The following is a 13,444-nucleotide window of genomic DNA, read 5'->3' on the forward strand; positions in this document are numbered from 1 at the left end:
TTGCCCAGGCCGGACTGCAGTGGCACTATCTTGGCTCACTGCAAGCTCTGCCTCCCGAGTTCACGCCATTGTCCTGCCTCAGTCTCCTGAGTAGCTAAGACTACAAGTGCCCGCCACCGCGCCTAGCTAATTTTTTGTATTTTTAGTAGAGACAGGGTTTCACCGTGTTAGCCAGGATGGTCTCAATCTCCTGACCTCATGATCCGCCCACCTTGGCCTCCCAAAGTGCTGGGATTACAGGCATGAGCCACCGAGCCCAGCCCCTCATTTAACATTTAACCCCTTCAGTACCCTAAGAGGCAGATGCTTTTGTCCCTTCCATTTTGTGGAGATCCACCAAGTCATGGGAAGGATGCCTGACTCACCCACACTGCTGGTCAGGGAGCGTAGACGCAGGATTCTATAGGAGAATTGGGTGGTGGATCTCTAGGGGAATAGTGTGGTGGTTCAAATCCAAAGCCTGTCTGCCTGGATCCACATCCCGGCTCTGCTTCTCCTGCATTGCTGACTCTGGAAAGCTGCTTAAATTCTCTGTGACCCAATTTCGCCTTCCTAAAATGGAGACAAGAGTACACAGTCCCAGTCTCGTATATTTGATGTGGGGTTTAAATGACCTCATGTATGTAAAATGCTTAGAGCAAAGCCTGACACATGGGAGTATTTCATTTTATGTTAATCGTATTTTTAGGATCATTATTGAGTGCACACCCTGAACAACTCACCATTCATTTAATGCATATTCATGGGACCTCCCGTATGCCAGGCACTGTACTAGTTCTTATACTTTGACTTTTTTGTTTGTTTGTTTTTTTGAGACAGAGTTTTGCTCTGTTGCCCCGGTTGGAGTGCAGTGGTGTGATCTCGGCTCACTGCAACCTCCACCTCCCAGGCTCAAGCGACTCTCCTCCTGAGTAGCTGGGACTACAGGTGCGCGCCACCATGCCTGGCTAATTTTTGTATCATTGGTAGAGACAGGGTTTCACCATGTTGGCCAGGCTGATCTTGAACTCCTGACCTCAAGTGATCCACCGCCTCAGCCTCCCAAAGTGCTGGGATTACAGGTGTAAACCACCGTGCCTGGGCTGATGTTGTTCTTTGACGTCGGTGTTCACCATAACTTGGTTAAAAACAAACTGAAAAAGGGAATCTATCTATCTCCAACCTCCAAATGGCTAACTAAAGGTGTGAGATGGGTCTGAGTGTTACTTCTCCAGTGGGTCTGCTAAGCTTTCTCTCTAAAAAACAAAAACAAAACTCCTGATATGTAGTGTTTGCCAATTCCTGTGGTGGAAATGTTCCCACCATGGCCATACTTCAAGCTACCGACATGAGGTCACTGAGCACAGAGTTGGAAGAGAGGTGCAAAATTGGCTCTCGAGAGGCATTGGCTGCCATTGGAACCCATGGCTGCCATTTCTATTAATGAAATATCCCTGCAGGTCATCTGTACTTTTTATGTTATAACTAGGGACTTTGTTGTACAGCTAAACATTCCCCCTGCTTCTACTCTTTTGCAGACCAGTTAAGGAATCTTCTGACCCTGAGAGGTAAGCATCCTACTTCATTGTGAATCCCTAATGATATTGTGGACTGCACACTTGCTTGAGGCCAGCCATTGTCCTAAGAACGTTACACGTATGATTCATTTGGTGCCCATTTGAACTCTTTTTCTGGTATTTCAAAGATTTCATCTTGATTTGGTTCTGTTGCTGGAGAGGTAGTGTGATCTTTTGGGGGTGTGCTGTAGAACCATGTTTTATCATATTACCAAAGTTACTTTTCTGGTTCCTTCTCATTTGAGTAGACTATTTCTTTTAATTATTCTTGAATTTATGTTTGATTTGACTTTTTTTTTTTTCTTTTTTCCACTTAAGGATGTGACTTTAATGTCCCTAGCTAATTATAGCCTAATTTGGTCCTTACTGCTTTCAGGGGTGAAGACTGGAAGAGTTCCTTGGATATAGGGAGTCTTTGTGTGATGGCTCTCTCATATGCTAGTTGTAGAAGCAGTGTGCTCACTGTGTGAGCAAGTTCACTGTTGCCTACAGGGTGGGAATGGTAGAAGTCTCTTGAAGCTTAACTCACTCCCCACATGGCATGCAATTTTTTTCCCCAGTATTTTATTGGCTGGTGTGATGGTTCAGGTTTCAGGTCTGTAGGGGAGGTGTGCCTGCATAGGAAGTGACTGTGGCTAAAGCATGTGAGTAAATGCAACACCCAATGGTGAGCAAAGGTCCCAGCCTTGACAGAGGTGACTGGAGGACCTCTCAGTGAGTTGCACTGAGATTTTTTTTTTTTTTTTGAGACAGAGTTTGGCTCTTGTTGCCCAGGCTGGAGTGCAATGGCATGATCTCAGCTCACCCCGCAACCTCTGCCTCACGGGTTCAAGCGATTCTCCTATCTCAGCCTCCCGAGTAGCTGGGATTACAGGCACTTGCCACCACGCCCAGCTAATTTGGTATTTTTAGTAGAGACGGGGTTTCTCCATGTTGGTCAGGCTGGTCTCGAACTCCTGACCTCAGGTGATCTGCCCAACTTGGCCTCCCAAAATGCTGGGATCACAGGCGTGAGCCACTGCACCTGGCTGTGCACCGAGGTCTTATCAGGTGGAAGGGTTGGAGCCACTTCAGCTCCCCTACCAGGTCAGCCGGAAAGCCATCCACCTCTCAGACACACTCGTGATCCAGTGCTCCAGCTATTCAGATCAGACAGGCACCTCTTTTCATCTGTAGGAATGTTGATGTTCCAAGTAGAGAGGAATTGTGGATCTCTCTTGTGCAAGCCTAAACCTGGAGGGTGCTCCTCCTGCGGGGATGCCGTCACCCTGATGTGTTCCAGAAAGACTGTCTACAGTTGCACCCAAGCTGAGCTCCCATGGGAGAAGCCCCAGCTGTGCCTGTGGCGATGGAAGAGAGGAGAAAGACATCCCCTTCTCCAAGACCCTTCACTCACACCAGGGCTGTCTGATGGTTGGGTTAGAGCTGTGGGCTTTCCCTGCTGAGCCCAGCACTGAAACTGTGCCCCTGCTGAAAGAAACTTCCCACCAGCAGAAAGATCTGATTTTCAAGGCCTGCTGTCCAGATTCTTTTGTCCCATGGGGTGTTCCCTTGACATGGTGCACTCCCCATTTCCGTAGGATAGGAGTCACTGGGCACCAGACTACAGTGAGTGTTGTTCCTGTGGGTCTAGCCACCCAGTGAAGCTGCCACACTTCAGGCTGGTTCTGGGGAATGTCTGCAAGGAATCCGGTAATGTCACCTGTCCTCGAGACTCCCAGCAGTGGGTAGCAGCACCAGCTCTAATGGGGGTGGCGGGAGAGAGACACAGGCTCTGTGAGATTCCTGTTATAGGTAGCCTTAGTATTTTGGCTTCCTTGAATGCTAGTTACAGTAGTAATGAACGGATCACGTGGACAGACTCAGGACCTCCTGGTTAGCCAGAGTGGTGCACGCAGTGGTGACAGCTGAGGACATACAGCTGTTTTCTCCTTCCTGGGGGCAGTGTTATCCTGCCAGGAGATGCTGTCATGGACTGTGTTGGTTGGCCTCCACCCAGCAGGTGGAGCACCAGCTGCAGGAGTAGCAGTGGAATGTTCACTTGCCCTATGTTGCCCAGGGTGGCTACTCTTGTTTCTCAGGCAATGGGCAGAGTCATAGAGTTCCCAAAAATTTCTATCCTTTGTATTAAGCCACCAGGACGGGTGGCAGGGCAAAGCCAGGTGTGGGCTGGGTCAGGCAGTTTTGTGCTCTGACTCTCCCTGTGCGGGGCAAGCAGCAATCCCTGTTGGGTATTGGGGGCGGGGTTGGTTACCAGGCCGGTGTGCTGATAATTCAGAGAGGAGTGTTTCTGCCTCTGCTGCACAGAAGAGTTTCTGCAGGGAGTGGGGAGTGGCAGGTGGCAGTAAGCCCCACACAGATCCCACACACTTGGCAAGGCAGATCTCCTCCCACCCTGTTCTACTGGCAGTGGCAAGCTAAGTTCCAGGCAGCCTGCGCTCAGAACTTGCAAATGCTTCCAAGTCATAAGCTTTCCTGGCAGAGATAGCAACCACTGCTTTCAGGCCATGCCCCTCCCCATCTATCCCACCCAGCCATGTGCCAGGGTCCTGCATACATGTGACTGCAGCTTGCTTTTCACTTACCCCATGCCCCAATCCCAGCCCTGGCCAAGGAAGTTCATCTGCACCCACAGTTATCGCATGAAACCCAGTTGCAGGCTTCTTTCAACCTGCCACCACCCCTTGAACTTTTTGGCTGACCATTGCAGGGTGCCCTGTGAGGAACAGTAAGGAATGGCTTCCCTGGGTCCATACTGGGATCTGGGAGTGCATGCAGGGTTCTTCCCACAGCTCCTACTTAGATTCCATGAACCTCCCCAAGTCATATCCTGCACTGAATAGGGTTAAGGCCTTGCCCCAGAGACTGGACTTTCAGGCTCCCTGAAAGTGGGGGCGTGTATCCTGCAGTCTTTCCCCATCTCACACCCCGGGAACTCTCAGCCCTTCACTTGAGTCACAGTATAGGCTGCAGCCCGTCAGTTCCTTCAAAGGGACAGTGGATTCCTTCAGATTTCCTGTCCAATTCCTGAATCACTTCTTGAAAAAAAAAAAAGTTCACAGTGTGAATCTCTACACAGTGTTTTGTCCTTCCACATGGAAGGGGTATGCCAGCAATGCCTCTAATCCAACATGTTTGCTGTCCTGCTCTTTCGTAGTAGGAGAACAAGGACTTTCTAGAAGTGCCCCCAACAATGTGCATGGGCCAGAGCTTGACCTTCCCCTAGCTGCAAGGGAGGCTGGGAAATATTTGCCCTTTCTGCCTGTGGGCTGAGAAATGTTGGCATGGAAGGGAGCTTGAAATGGGCCTTGGAGTAGTAGCCAGTCTACCGTGTCTGGCTGGCTCCACCCATAGAAGGTTCATGAGGACAAATCTGTCTTGTTTACTGCTCTATTCCAGCAGCCAAAAGAGTGCCGGGTGCCCACTCATTGCTTCGTAAATATTTATGGAATGGAAGAATAATCTTTCTTCCTGCTACAGATCCCTGCAGTGCTTTATACCAGTCTGCTGGTGCTTTGAATATCAAGCATGACAGTCACATGATGGAGAATGTTTGAATTTTATTGCTATTTTCTTAGGTTTATGGAGAAGGACTGTGGCAGGTGTTAGAAACGTTGGACTCCTTATTTTTGGTGAGTATTTGGGGAACAGCAAGGTCAAAGCCTAGAGATATTTTATGCAAGGAGATTCACAGTACTTTTCCTACTCGTGGTAGAGGAGAGACCTGTATGTAATTGTTCTAGCAAATGCATTTCCTGACATTTATTCTCATGTAACTGGGCAGCCAGGATGACCACAGAGTAGATGAGCATACAGACTCCCTTGGAAGGAATGTTGCTCTGGTACATGTGAGCTTTGTGACCTCTGAAAAGTTACCTAACCTCTCTGTGCCTCAGTTTCTGCCTCTATCCCATGCGGGTGATGATAATAGTAGTTATGATGAATGAATTAATTCATCAAAAGCACATAGTGCTTTTGGAGGCAGTGGCTCACACCTGTAATCCCAGCACTTTGGGAGGCTGAGGTGGGTGAATCACTTAAGGTTAGGAGTCTGAGACCAGCCTGGCCAACATGGTGAAACCCCATTTCTACTAAAAATACAAAAATTAACCGGGCGTGGTGGTGCATGCCTGGAGTCCCAGTTAGTCGGGTGGCTGAGGCAGGAGAATTGCTTGAACCTGGGAGGCAGGGGATGCAGTGAGCTGAGATCGCATCACTATGCACTAGGCTGTGCATAGTGATCGAGACTGTGTCTCAAAAAAAAAAAAAAAAAAAAAGAAAGAAAAAAAGAAAAAGAAAAAAAAGCAGATAAAATTTATTGACTATTCAAAAATCTGAAAAAGGTGAAGCAGAAGCTCGACCTAACCGACACGTATCTGGACTCAGCTTTCTATCACATTTTCAGCACATGTGGAAAAATTGAATTTTGATTTGATCTCAAGTAAAAATTTATAACATGTACAATATTTTAATTATAGGGATTAACTCTGCTACTATTAGGTAATAATACTTTAAAATATTATATTAAGTTTTTTTTGTTTTTTTGAATTTTTACTTCAATAGCTTTTGGGGGTACAAGTGGTTTCTGTTACATGATGAATTATGTAGTAGTAAATTCTGAGATTGTAGTCCACCCATCAGTGTATATTTTAGAGTATGTTGCACTCAATATGTAGTTTTTTGGTTTTGTTTTTTGAGACAGTCTTGCTCTGTTGCCCAGGCTGGAGTGCAGTAGCGGGATTTCATCTCACTGCAACCTCTGTATCTTGGGTTCAGGTGCTTCTCCTGCCTCAGCCTCCCAAGTAGGTGGGACCACAGGCACGCACCACCATGCCTAGCTAATTTTTATAATTTTAGTAGAGATGGGGTTTTGCCGTGTTGGTCAGACTGGTCTCGAACTTCTGAGCTCAAGTAATCTGCCCGCCTTGGCCTCCCAAAGTGCTGGGATTACAGGTGTGAGTCACCACGCCTGGCCCCAGTGTGTAGTTTTTTGTCCCCACCTCCCTGCCCTCCCCTTTCTGAATCTCTGAAGTCCATTATGCCACTCTGTATGCCTTTGCTTACCCATGGCTTAGCTCCCACTTATAAGTGAGAACATGTGGTTTTTGGTTTTACATTCCTAAGTTACTTCACTTAGAATGATGGCCTCCATCCAAGTTGCTGCAAGACATTATTTTACTCTTTTTTATGGCTGAGTCATATTCCATGGCGTTTATATACCACATATTCTTTATCCACTCATTGGTCAATGGGCACTTAGGTGGATTCCATATCTTGCAATTGTGAATTGTGCCGCTATAAACATACATGGGCATGTGCCTTTTTTGTTTTATTTTACTTTTTTTGAGGCAGAGTCTCGCTCTGTCACCCAAGCTGGAATGCAGTGGTGCAATCTCACTGCAACCTCCAACTCGCAGGTTCAAGTGATTCTCCTGCCTCAGCCTCCCAAGTAGCTGGGACTACAGGCGTGCACCACCAAGTCTAGCTAATTTTTGTATTTTTAGTAGAGATGGGCTTTCACCTTGTTGGCCAGGCTGGTCTTGAACTCCTGACCTCGAGTGATCTGCCCTCCTCGGCCTCCCAAAGTGTTGGGATTACAGGCGTGAGCCACTGCACCCAGCCCACAAGTGTCTTTTTCATATAATGGCTGCCTTTTCTTTGGGTAAATACCCAGTAGTGGGATTGCTGGATCGAATGGTAGATCTACTTTTAGTTCTTTGAGGAATCTCCATACTGTTTTCCAAAGAGGTTGTACTAATTCACATCCCCACCAGCAGGATATTAGTGTTCCATTTTCACCACATCCACACCAACATCTATTGGTTTTTTTGAATTTTTATCAATGACCATTCTTGTGGGAGTAAAATGGTATCTCATTGTGGCTTTAATTTGCATTTCTTTGATGATTAGTGATGCTGACCATTTTTTCATATGTTTCTTGGCCACTGGAATATCTTCTTTTGAGAAATGTCTATTCATATCGTTGGGATGCTTTTCAGTGGGATTATTTGTTTTCTTCTTGCTGATTTCTTTGAGTTCCTTATAGGTACTGTATAATAGCCTTTTGTGGATGCCTAGTTTGCAAATACTTGCTCCCATTCAGTGGGTTGTCTGTTTATTCTGATAATTATTTCCTTTGCTGTACAGAACGTATTTAATTTACTCAGGTCCCATGTATTTATTTATTTTTGAGACAGTCTCACTCCGTCACCCAGGCTTCAGTGCAGCAGCATGATCTCAGCTCACTGCTTTCTCCACCTCCCAGGCTCAAGCAATTCTCCTGCTTCAGCCTACTGAGTAGCTGGGATTACAGGCATCCAACACCATACCTAGCCAATTTTTGTATTTTTAGTAGAGATGGGGTTTCATCATGTTGGTCTGGAACTCCTGACCTCAGGATCCACCCACTTGGGCCTCCCAAAGTGCTGGGATTACAGGCGTGAGCTACCATGCCTGTTCCCATACATCCATATGTTTACCTTTGTTTTTGTTGCATTTGCTTTTGGGCTCTTGGTTGTGAACTCATTGCCTAAGTCAACATCTAGAAGAGTTTTTCTGATGTTATCTTCTAGAATTTGTATGGCTTCTGGTCTCATATTTAAGTCTTTGATGCAAATTCACATTGAATTTGTGAGTTGATTTTTTTATAAGGTGAGAAATAAGGATCCAACTTCATTCTCCTACATGTGGCTTGCCAGTTATCCCTGCACCATTTGTTGAATAAGGTGTCCTTTCCTCCACTTTATATTTTTGTTTGCTTTGTCGAAGATCAGTTGGCTGTAAGTATTTGGCTTTATTTCTGGGTTCTCTATTCTGTTCTATTGTTCTACATGCCTACTTTTATACCAGTACCATGCTGTTTTGGTAACTATAGGCTTGTAGTATAATTTGATTGGGTAATGTGATGCCTCCAGATTTGTTCTTTTTGCTTAGTCTTGCTTTGGCTATGCGGGCTCTTTTTTGGTTCATATGAATTTTAGGATTGTGGCTGGGCATGGTAGCCACATATCTGTAATCCCAGCACTTTGGGAGGCCAAGGTGGGTGGATCACCTGAGGTCAGGAGTTTGAGACCAGCCTGGCCAACATGGCGAAACCCTGTCTCTACTAAAAATACAAAAATTAGTCAGGCATGGTGCATGCATGTGTAATCCCAGTTATTCGGGAGGCTGAGGCAGGAGAATTGCTTGAACCTGGGAAGCAGAGGTTGCAGTGAGCTGAAATCGGCCATTGCACTCCAGCCTGGGTGACAGAGTGAGACTATGTCTCAAAAAAAAAAAAAAAAAAAGAATTTTAGGATTTTTTAGTTCTGTGAAAAATGATAGCATTTTGATGGGAATTACATTGAATTTGTAGATTGCTTTTGGCAGAATGGTCATTTTCACAATATTGATTCTACCCATCCATGAGCATGGGATGTGTTTCCATTTGTTTGTGTCGTCTATGATTTCTTTCAGCAGTGTTTTGTAGTTTTCCTTGTAGTGGTCTTTCACCTCCTTGGTTAGGTATATTCCTGAGTATTTTATTTTATTTTATTTTATTTTTGCAGCTGTTGTAAAAGGGGTTGAGCTCTTGATTTGAATCTCAGCTTGGTCATTGTTGGTGTACATAGCAGTGCTACTGATTTGTGTACATTGATTTGTATCCTGAAACTCTACTGAATTCATTCATCAGATCTAGGAGCTTTTGGACGAGTCTTTAGGGTTTTCTAGGTGTACAATCATATCATCAGTGAACAGTAACAGTTTGACTTCCTCTTTACCAGTTTAGATGCCCTTCATTTCTTTCTCTTGTCTGATGGCTCTGACTAGGACTTCCAGTACTATGTTGAATACAAGTGGTAAAAGTGGGCATCCTTGTCTTGTTCCAGTTCTCAGGGGGAATGCTTTAAACTTTTCCCCGTTCAGTGTAATGTTGGCTGTGGGGTTTGTCATAGATGGCTTTTATTATGTTGAAGTATGTCTCTTGTATACCGATTTTGTTGAGGGTTTTAATCATAAAGGGAAGCGGGATTTTGTGAAATGCTTCTGCATCTCCTATGATTTTTGTTTTTAATTCTGTTTCTGTGATGTATCACATTTGTTGACTTGCGTATGTTAAGCCATCCTTGCATTACTGGTATGAAACCCACTTGATCACATCATGGCAGATTTCAAGCTACCAACATGAGGTCACTGAGCACAGAGTTGGAAGACGGGTACAAAATTAGCTCTCCAGAGCCCTTATCAACAGACTGCAACCCGTGGCTGCCATTTCTGTTAAAGAGATGTCCCTGCAGGTAATCTGTATTTTCTATAACTGGTGACTTTACTGTACAGTTAAACATTCCCCCTGCCTCTGTTCTTTTGCAGCCCCGTTACTGAGGCTGAAACAAAGTTTCCAAAGGGAACGTCCTGCCCTGGAAGGTAAGCATCCTACTTTGTCATGAATCCCTAATGATAGTGTAGACTGCACACTGGCTTGAAGCCAGCCATTGTCCTAAAAACTGAACGTGTCTGATTCATGTAGTGCTCCTTTGGGAATGGAGAGGAACATGGACTCTCACAGGTGCCCAAGGCCACGCAGCCAGGTGGAAGCAGGATCAGAGTTCAAACTGACACGCTGTAACCATATGCATGTAGGGTATATCTATGCACTGTAACCATGCGCATAGATATACCCTAGGTATGCCTAGGATCCAAGTGTCAGAAGCAGAAAATGGGAACAGCCTGAGGCAATTAGCAAATTGAGAGGAAAAATACTTCCCAAAACCACATGGGCTGAGAGTCTTGAAGGAGCCAGACTTGACCCATGGTGGGAGTATGGAGAACAAGAACAAAGTATCAGATGAATTCTGTATGGAGAAGTTAGATTATATTATGGAGGAGACTATATTTGTTCAGGAGAGGCGGTACTGCACAAAGAAACCACAAATTGCTATGACTTAAGACACAAAGGGTTTATATTTTGCTCACCCAAAAAGCAATATGGGTTGAGTGTTCCTACAGGGCAACTTGGCTCCATGTGGGGACTTAGGCATCCAAGCTGCTTGCATCTCTTTTTTCTTTCTTTTCTGTTTTTTTTCTTTTTTTTCTTTTTTTAAAGACAGAGTTTAGCTCTGTCGCCCAGGCTGGAGTGCAGTGGCACTATCTCGGCTCACTGCAACCTCTGCCTCCCAGGTTCAAGCTTTTCTCCTGCCCCATCCTCCCAAATAGCTGCGATTACGGGCACCTGCCACCACACCTGGCTAATTTTTGTATTTGTAGTAGAGATGAGTTTTCACTGTGTTACCTGGGCTGCTCTCGAACTCCTCACCTCAAGTGATCTGCCTGCCTGGGCCTCCCAAAGTGCTGGGATTATAGGCATGAGCCACCACGCTGGGCCAAGCTGCTTGAATCTCATTGCTTCTCCTCTTGGCACAAGGTCTCCTTGTCTGTTCTATGAGAGGAGAGAGCTGGAGAGCCACAGAAGGCCTTTTGTAGCCAGGCCTGGAAGTAGCGGGCACCAGCTCCACACACCTCCTGTTGGCCAGGATCAGTCACATGGCCCCAACTTAACTACAGCGGAGGCTGACAAAGGTGGTCTCCTTTCCATTTGTGGAAGATGCAACTGTGGTGAACACAGCAGGGTACTCTTGCTTTTTCACAGGCCAACAGTCAGGTATGGAGTGAAGGTAGGTCCTGAGCACAGCCCTGCATCCACTTCATGCCTCGCTCCCTGTTTTAGTTGTGAAGGCTGCTAGAGTAAAGTGCCATACATAGGCTGGCTGGCTTAGCCACAGCAGAGATTTATTTCTCAGTTCTGGAGGCTGGAAGTCCAAGATCAGAGTACCAGTAGGGTTGAATTCCTGGGAACCCGCTTCTGGGTTGCAGAGAGCCAACTTCTTGCCACATGACCTGCTTTAATATTGTTTTTTGACATCAGCATTCACCATATGCTGGTTATAGACAAGTCTGGAAGGAGAATCTATCTCCAACCTACAAATGGCTAGCGAACGTTATGGGATGGTAGGCTGGTGACTGTGTCACCGCACTCCAGCCTGGGCGACAGAGTGAGAACCTGTCTCAACAACAACAACAACAACAACAAATATCAACCCCAAGGTGATGGTATTAAGAGATGGGGCCTTTGGGAGCTGTTGAGAGCATGAGGGTAGAGCCCTCCTGATTCGGATTAATCCCTTATAAAAGAAGCCTCAGAGAGCTCACTCCAAGGAATGTAGTGAACATTGAAGGATAGAATTTATGCAAAATGCTCCAAGATAAGCCTGGCAGGTGATGTTCTCAGCAAATGTGAGCAGAGCTATTATCAGTGCGTGTGTGAGAGAGAGTTGAGCATCATCTAATTCATGAGTGTGGATAAAAATAAAAGAGGGGGTACCAGGCATGGTAGCTCAATGCCTGTAATCCCAGCACTTTGGGAGGCTGAGGCGGGTGGATCGCTTGAGGTCAGGAGTTCGAGACCAGCCTGAACAACATGGTGAAACCCTGTCTGTACTAAAAATACAAAAATTAGCTGGGCCTGGTGGTGGTGCATGTCTATAGTCCGAGATACTCCAGAGGCTGAGCCAGGGGATTCGCTTGAAACTGGGAGGCAGAGGTTGCAGTGAGCTGAGATTACCCCATTGCACTCCAGCCTGGGCAATAGAGCAAGACTCTGTCTCAAATAAATAAATAAATAAGGCCGGGCGCGGTGGCTCAAGCCTGTAATCCCAGCACTTTGGGAGGCCGAGACGGGCGGATCATGAGGTCAGGAGATCAAGACCATCCTGGCTAACACGGTGAAACCCCGTCTCTACTAAAAATACAAAAAACTAGCCGGGCGAGGTGGCGGGCGCCTGTAGTCCCAGCTACTCAGGAGGCTGAGGCAGGAGAATGGCGTGAACCCAGGAGGCGGAGCTTGCAGTGAGCTGAGATCCGGCCACTGCACTCCAGCCTGGGCGACAGAGTGAGACTCTGTCTCAGAAAATGAATAAATAAATAAATAAATGAGGAGAAGACTTTGCCTCAAACCCTGAAGAAGATGAGCGTGTAAAAGATGAGTAGAGGTGGAGGCAGAGATGAAGGAGCTAGAAAAAAGAGGCCAGAAAGTCAGAGAGAGCAAGGTAACATGGAGGTCAGCAGAAGGCAAGGGGAGAGAGGGTCACCTGGAGAAGGAGGTCACCTCGGGAGGAACCGCAGGGCATTGCAGACGGTGAGGCAGAGCAGGGTCTGTGGTGTTCTTGGCAGGGTACTTACACAGCATCTGAGACCACCTGGGTTTCTTGACGTAGATGAAGGCGGTGAGCCTAATAACAACTGGCTGACTGAGATGCTTGAGAATTGGACCAGGACCTCCCTGGAAAAGCAGGAGCAGCCTGATGAGGACCCTGAAAGTAAAGGTACCATGCATAGTGTAATAAGTGTCATCAACAGTAAGTGCCACCAACCTTCTCTCTCTTCTTGCTCTTCCCCACCCCTGTGGGCCAGTCCTGCAGGGGACATGACCAGATGTCCCGCTGGTACAGTTTGGATGCTTGCTCCCTTCCAAATCTCATGTTGAAATGTAATCCCCCAGTGTAAATTAGTTCAACCATTGGAGAAGACAGTGTGGCAATTCCTCAAGGACCTAGATCCAGAAATACCATTTGACCTAGCAATCCCATTACTGGGTATATGCCCAAAGGAATAGAAATCATTCTGTTAGAAAGATACAGGCACGTGTATGTTCACTGCAGCACTATTCACAATAGCAAAGACATGGAATCAACCCAAATGCCCATCAATGATAGACTGGATAAAGAAAATGTGGTACATATACACTGTGGAATACTATGCAGCCATAAAAAGGAACAAGATCATGTCCTTTGCAGGGACATGGGTGGAGCTGGAAGCCATTATCCTCAGCAAACTAATGCAGGAACAGAAAACCA

General features: G+C 46.2%; 1 protein-coding gene across 6 annotated transcripts in view; it reads left to right on the forward strand.

The window, feature by feature from the left end:
* Positions 1-13,444, forward strand: part of PLA2G4C (phospholipase A2 group IVC) — a 65,674-nt gene that overhangs the window by 22,237 nt on the left and 29,993 nt on the right. For all 6 annotated transcript variants that reach the window (XR_002724576.2, XR_002724575.2, XR_002724574.2 and 3 more), the window contains 4 exons: positions 1,518-1,547; positions 5,135-5,188; positions 9,906-9,959; positions 12,806-12,913. Coding sequence is in view for 2 of the 6 variants with exons in the window: in XM_023182714.2 (XP_023038482.1) it covers positions 1,518-1,547; positions 5,135-5,188; positions 9,906-9,959; positions 12,806-12,913 (246 nt within the window). In the remaining 4 variants the exon portion in view is untranslated. The remainder of the gene's footprint in view (positions 1-1,517; positions 1,548-5,134; positions 5,189-9,905; positions 9,960-12,805; positions 12,914-13,444) is intronic.

This window comes from Piliocolobus tephrosceles, chromosome 21 (genome assembly GCF_002776525.5).
Source record: "Piliocolobus tephrosceles isolate RC106 chromosome 21, ASM277652v3, whole genome shotgun sequence".
Classification (NCBI taxonomy): Eukaryota; Metazoa; Chordata; class Mammalia; order Primates; family Cercopithecidae; genus Piliocolobus; species Piliocolobus tephrosceles.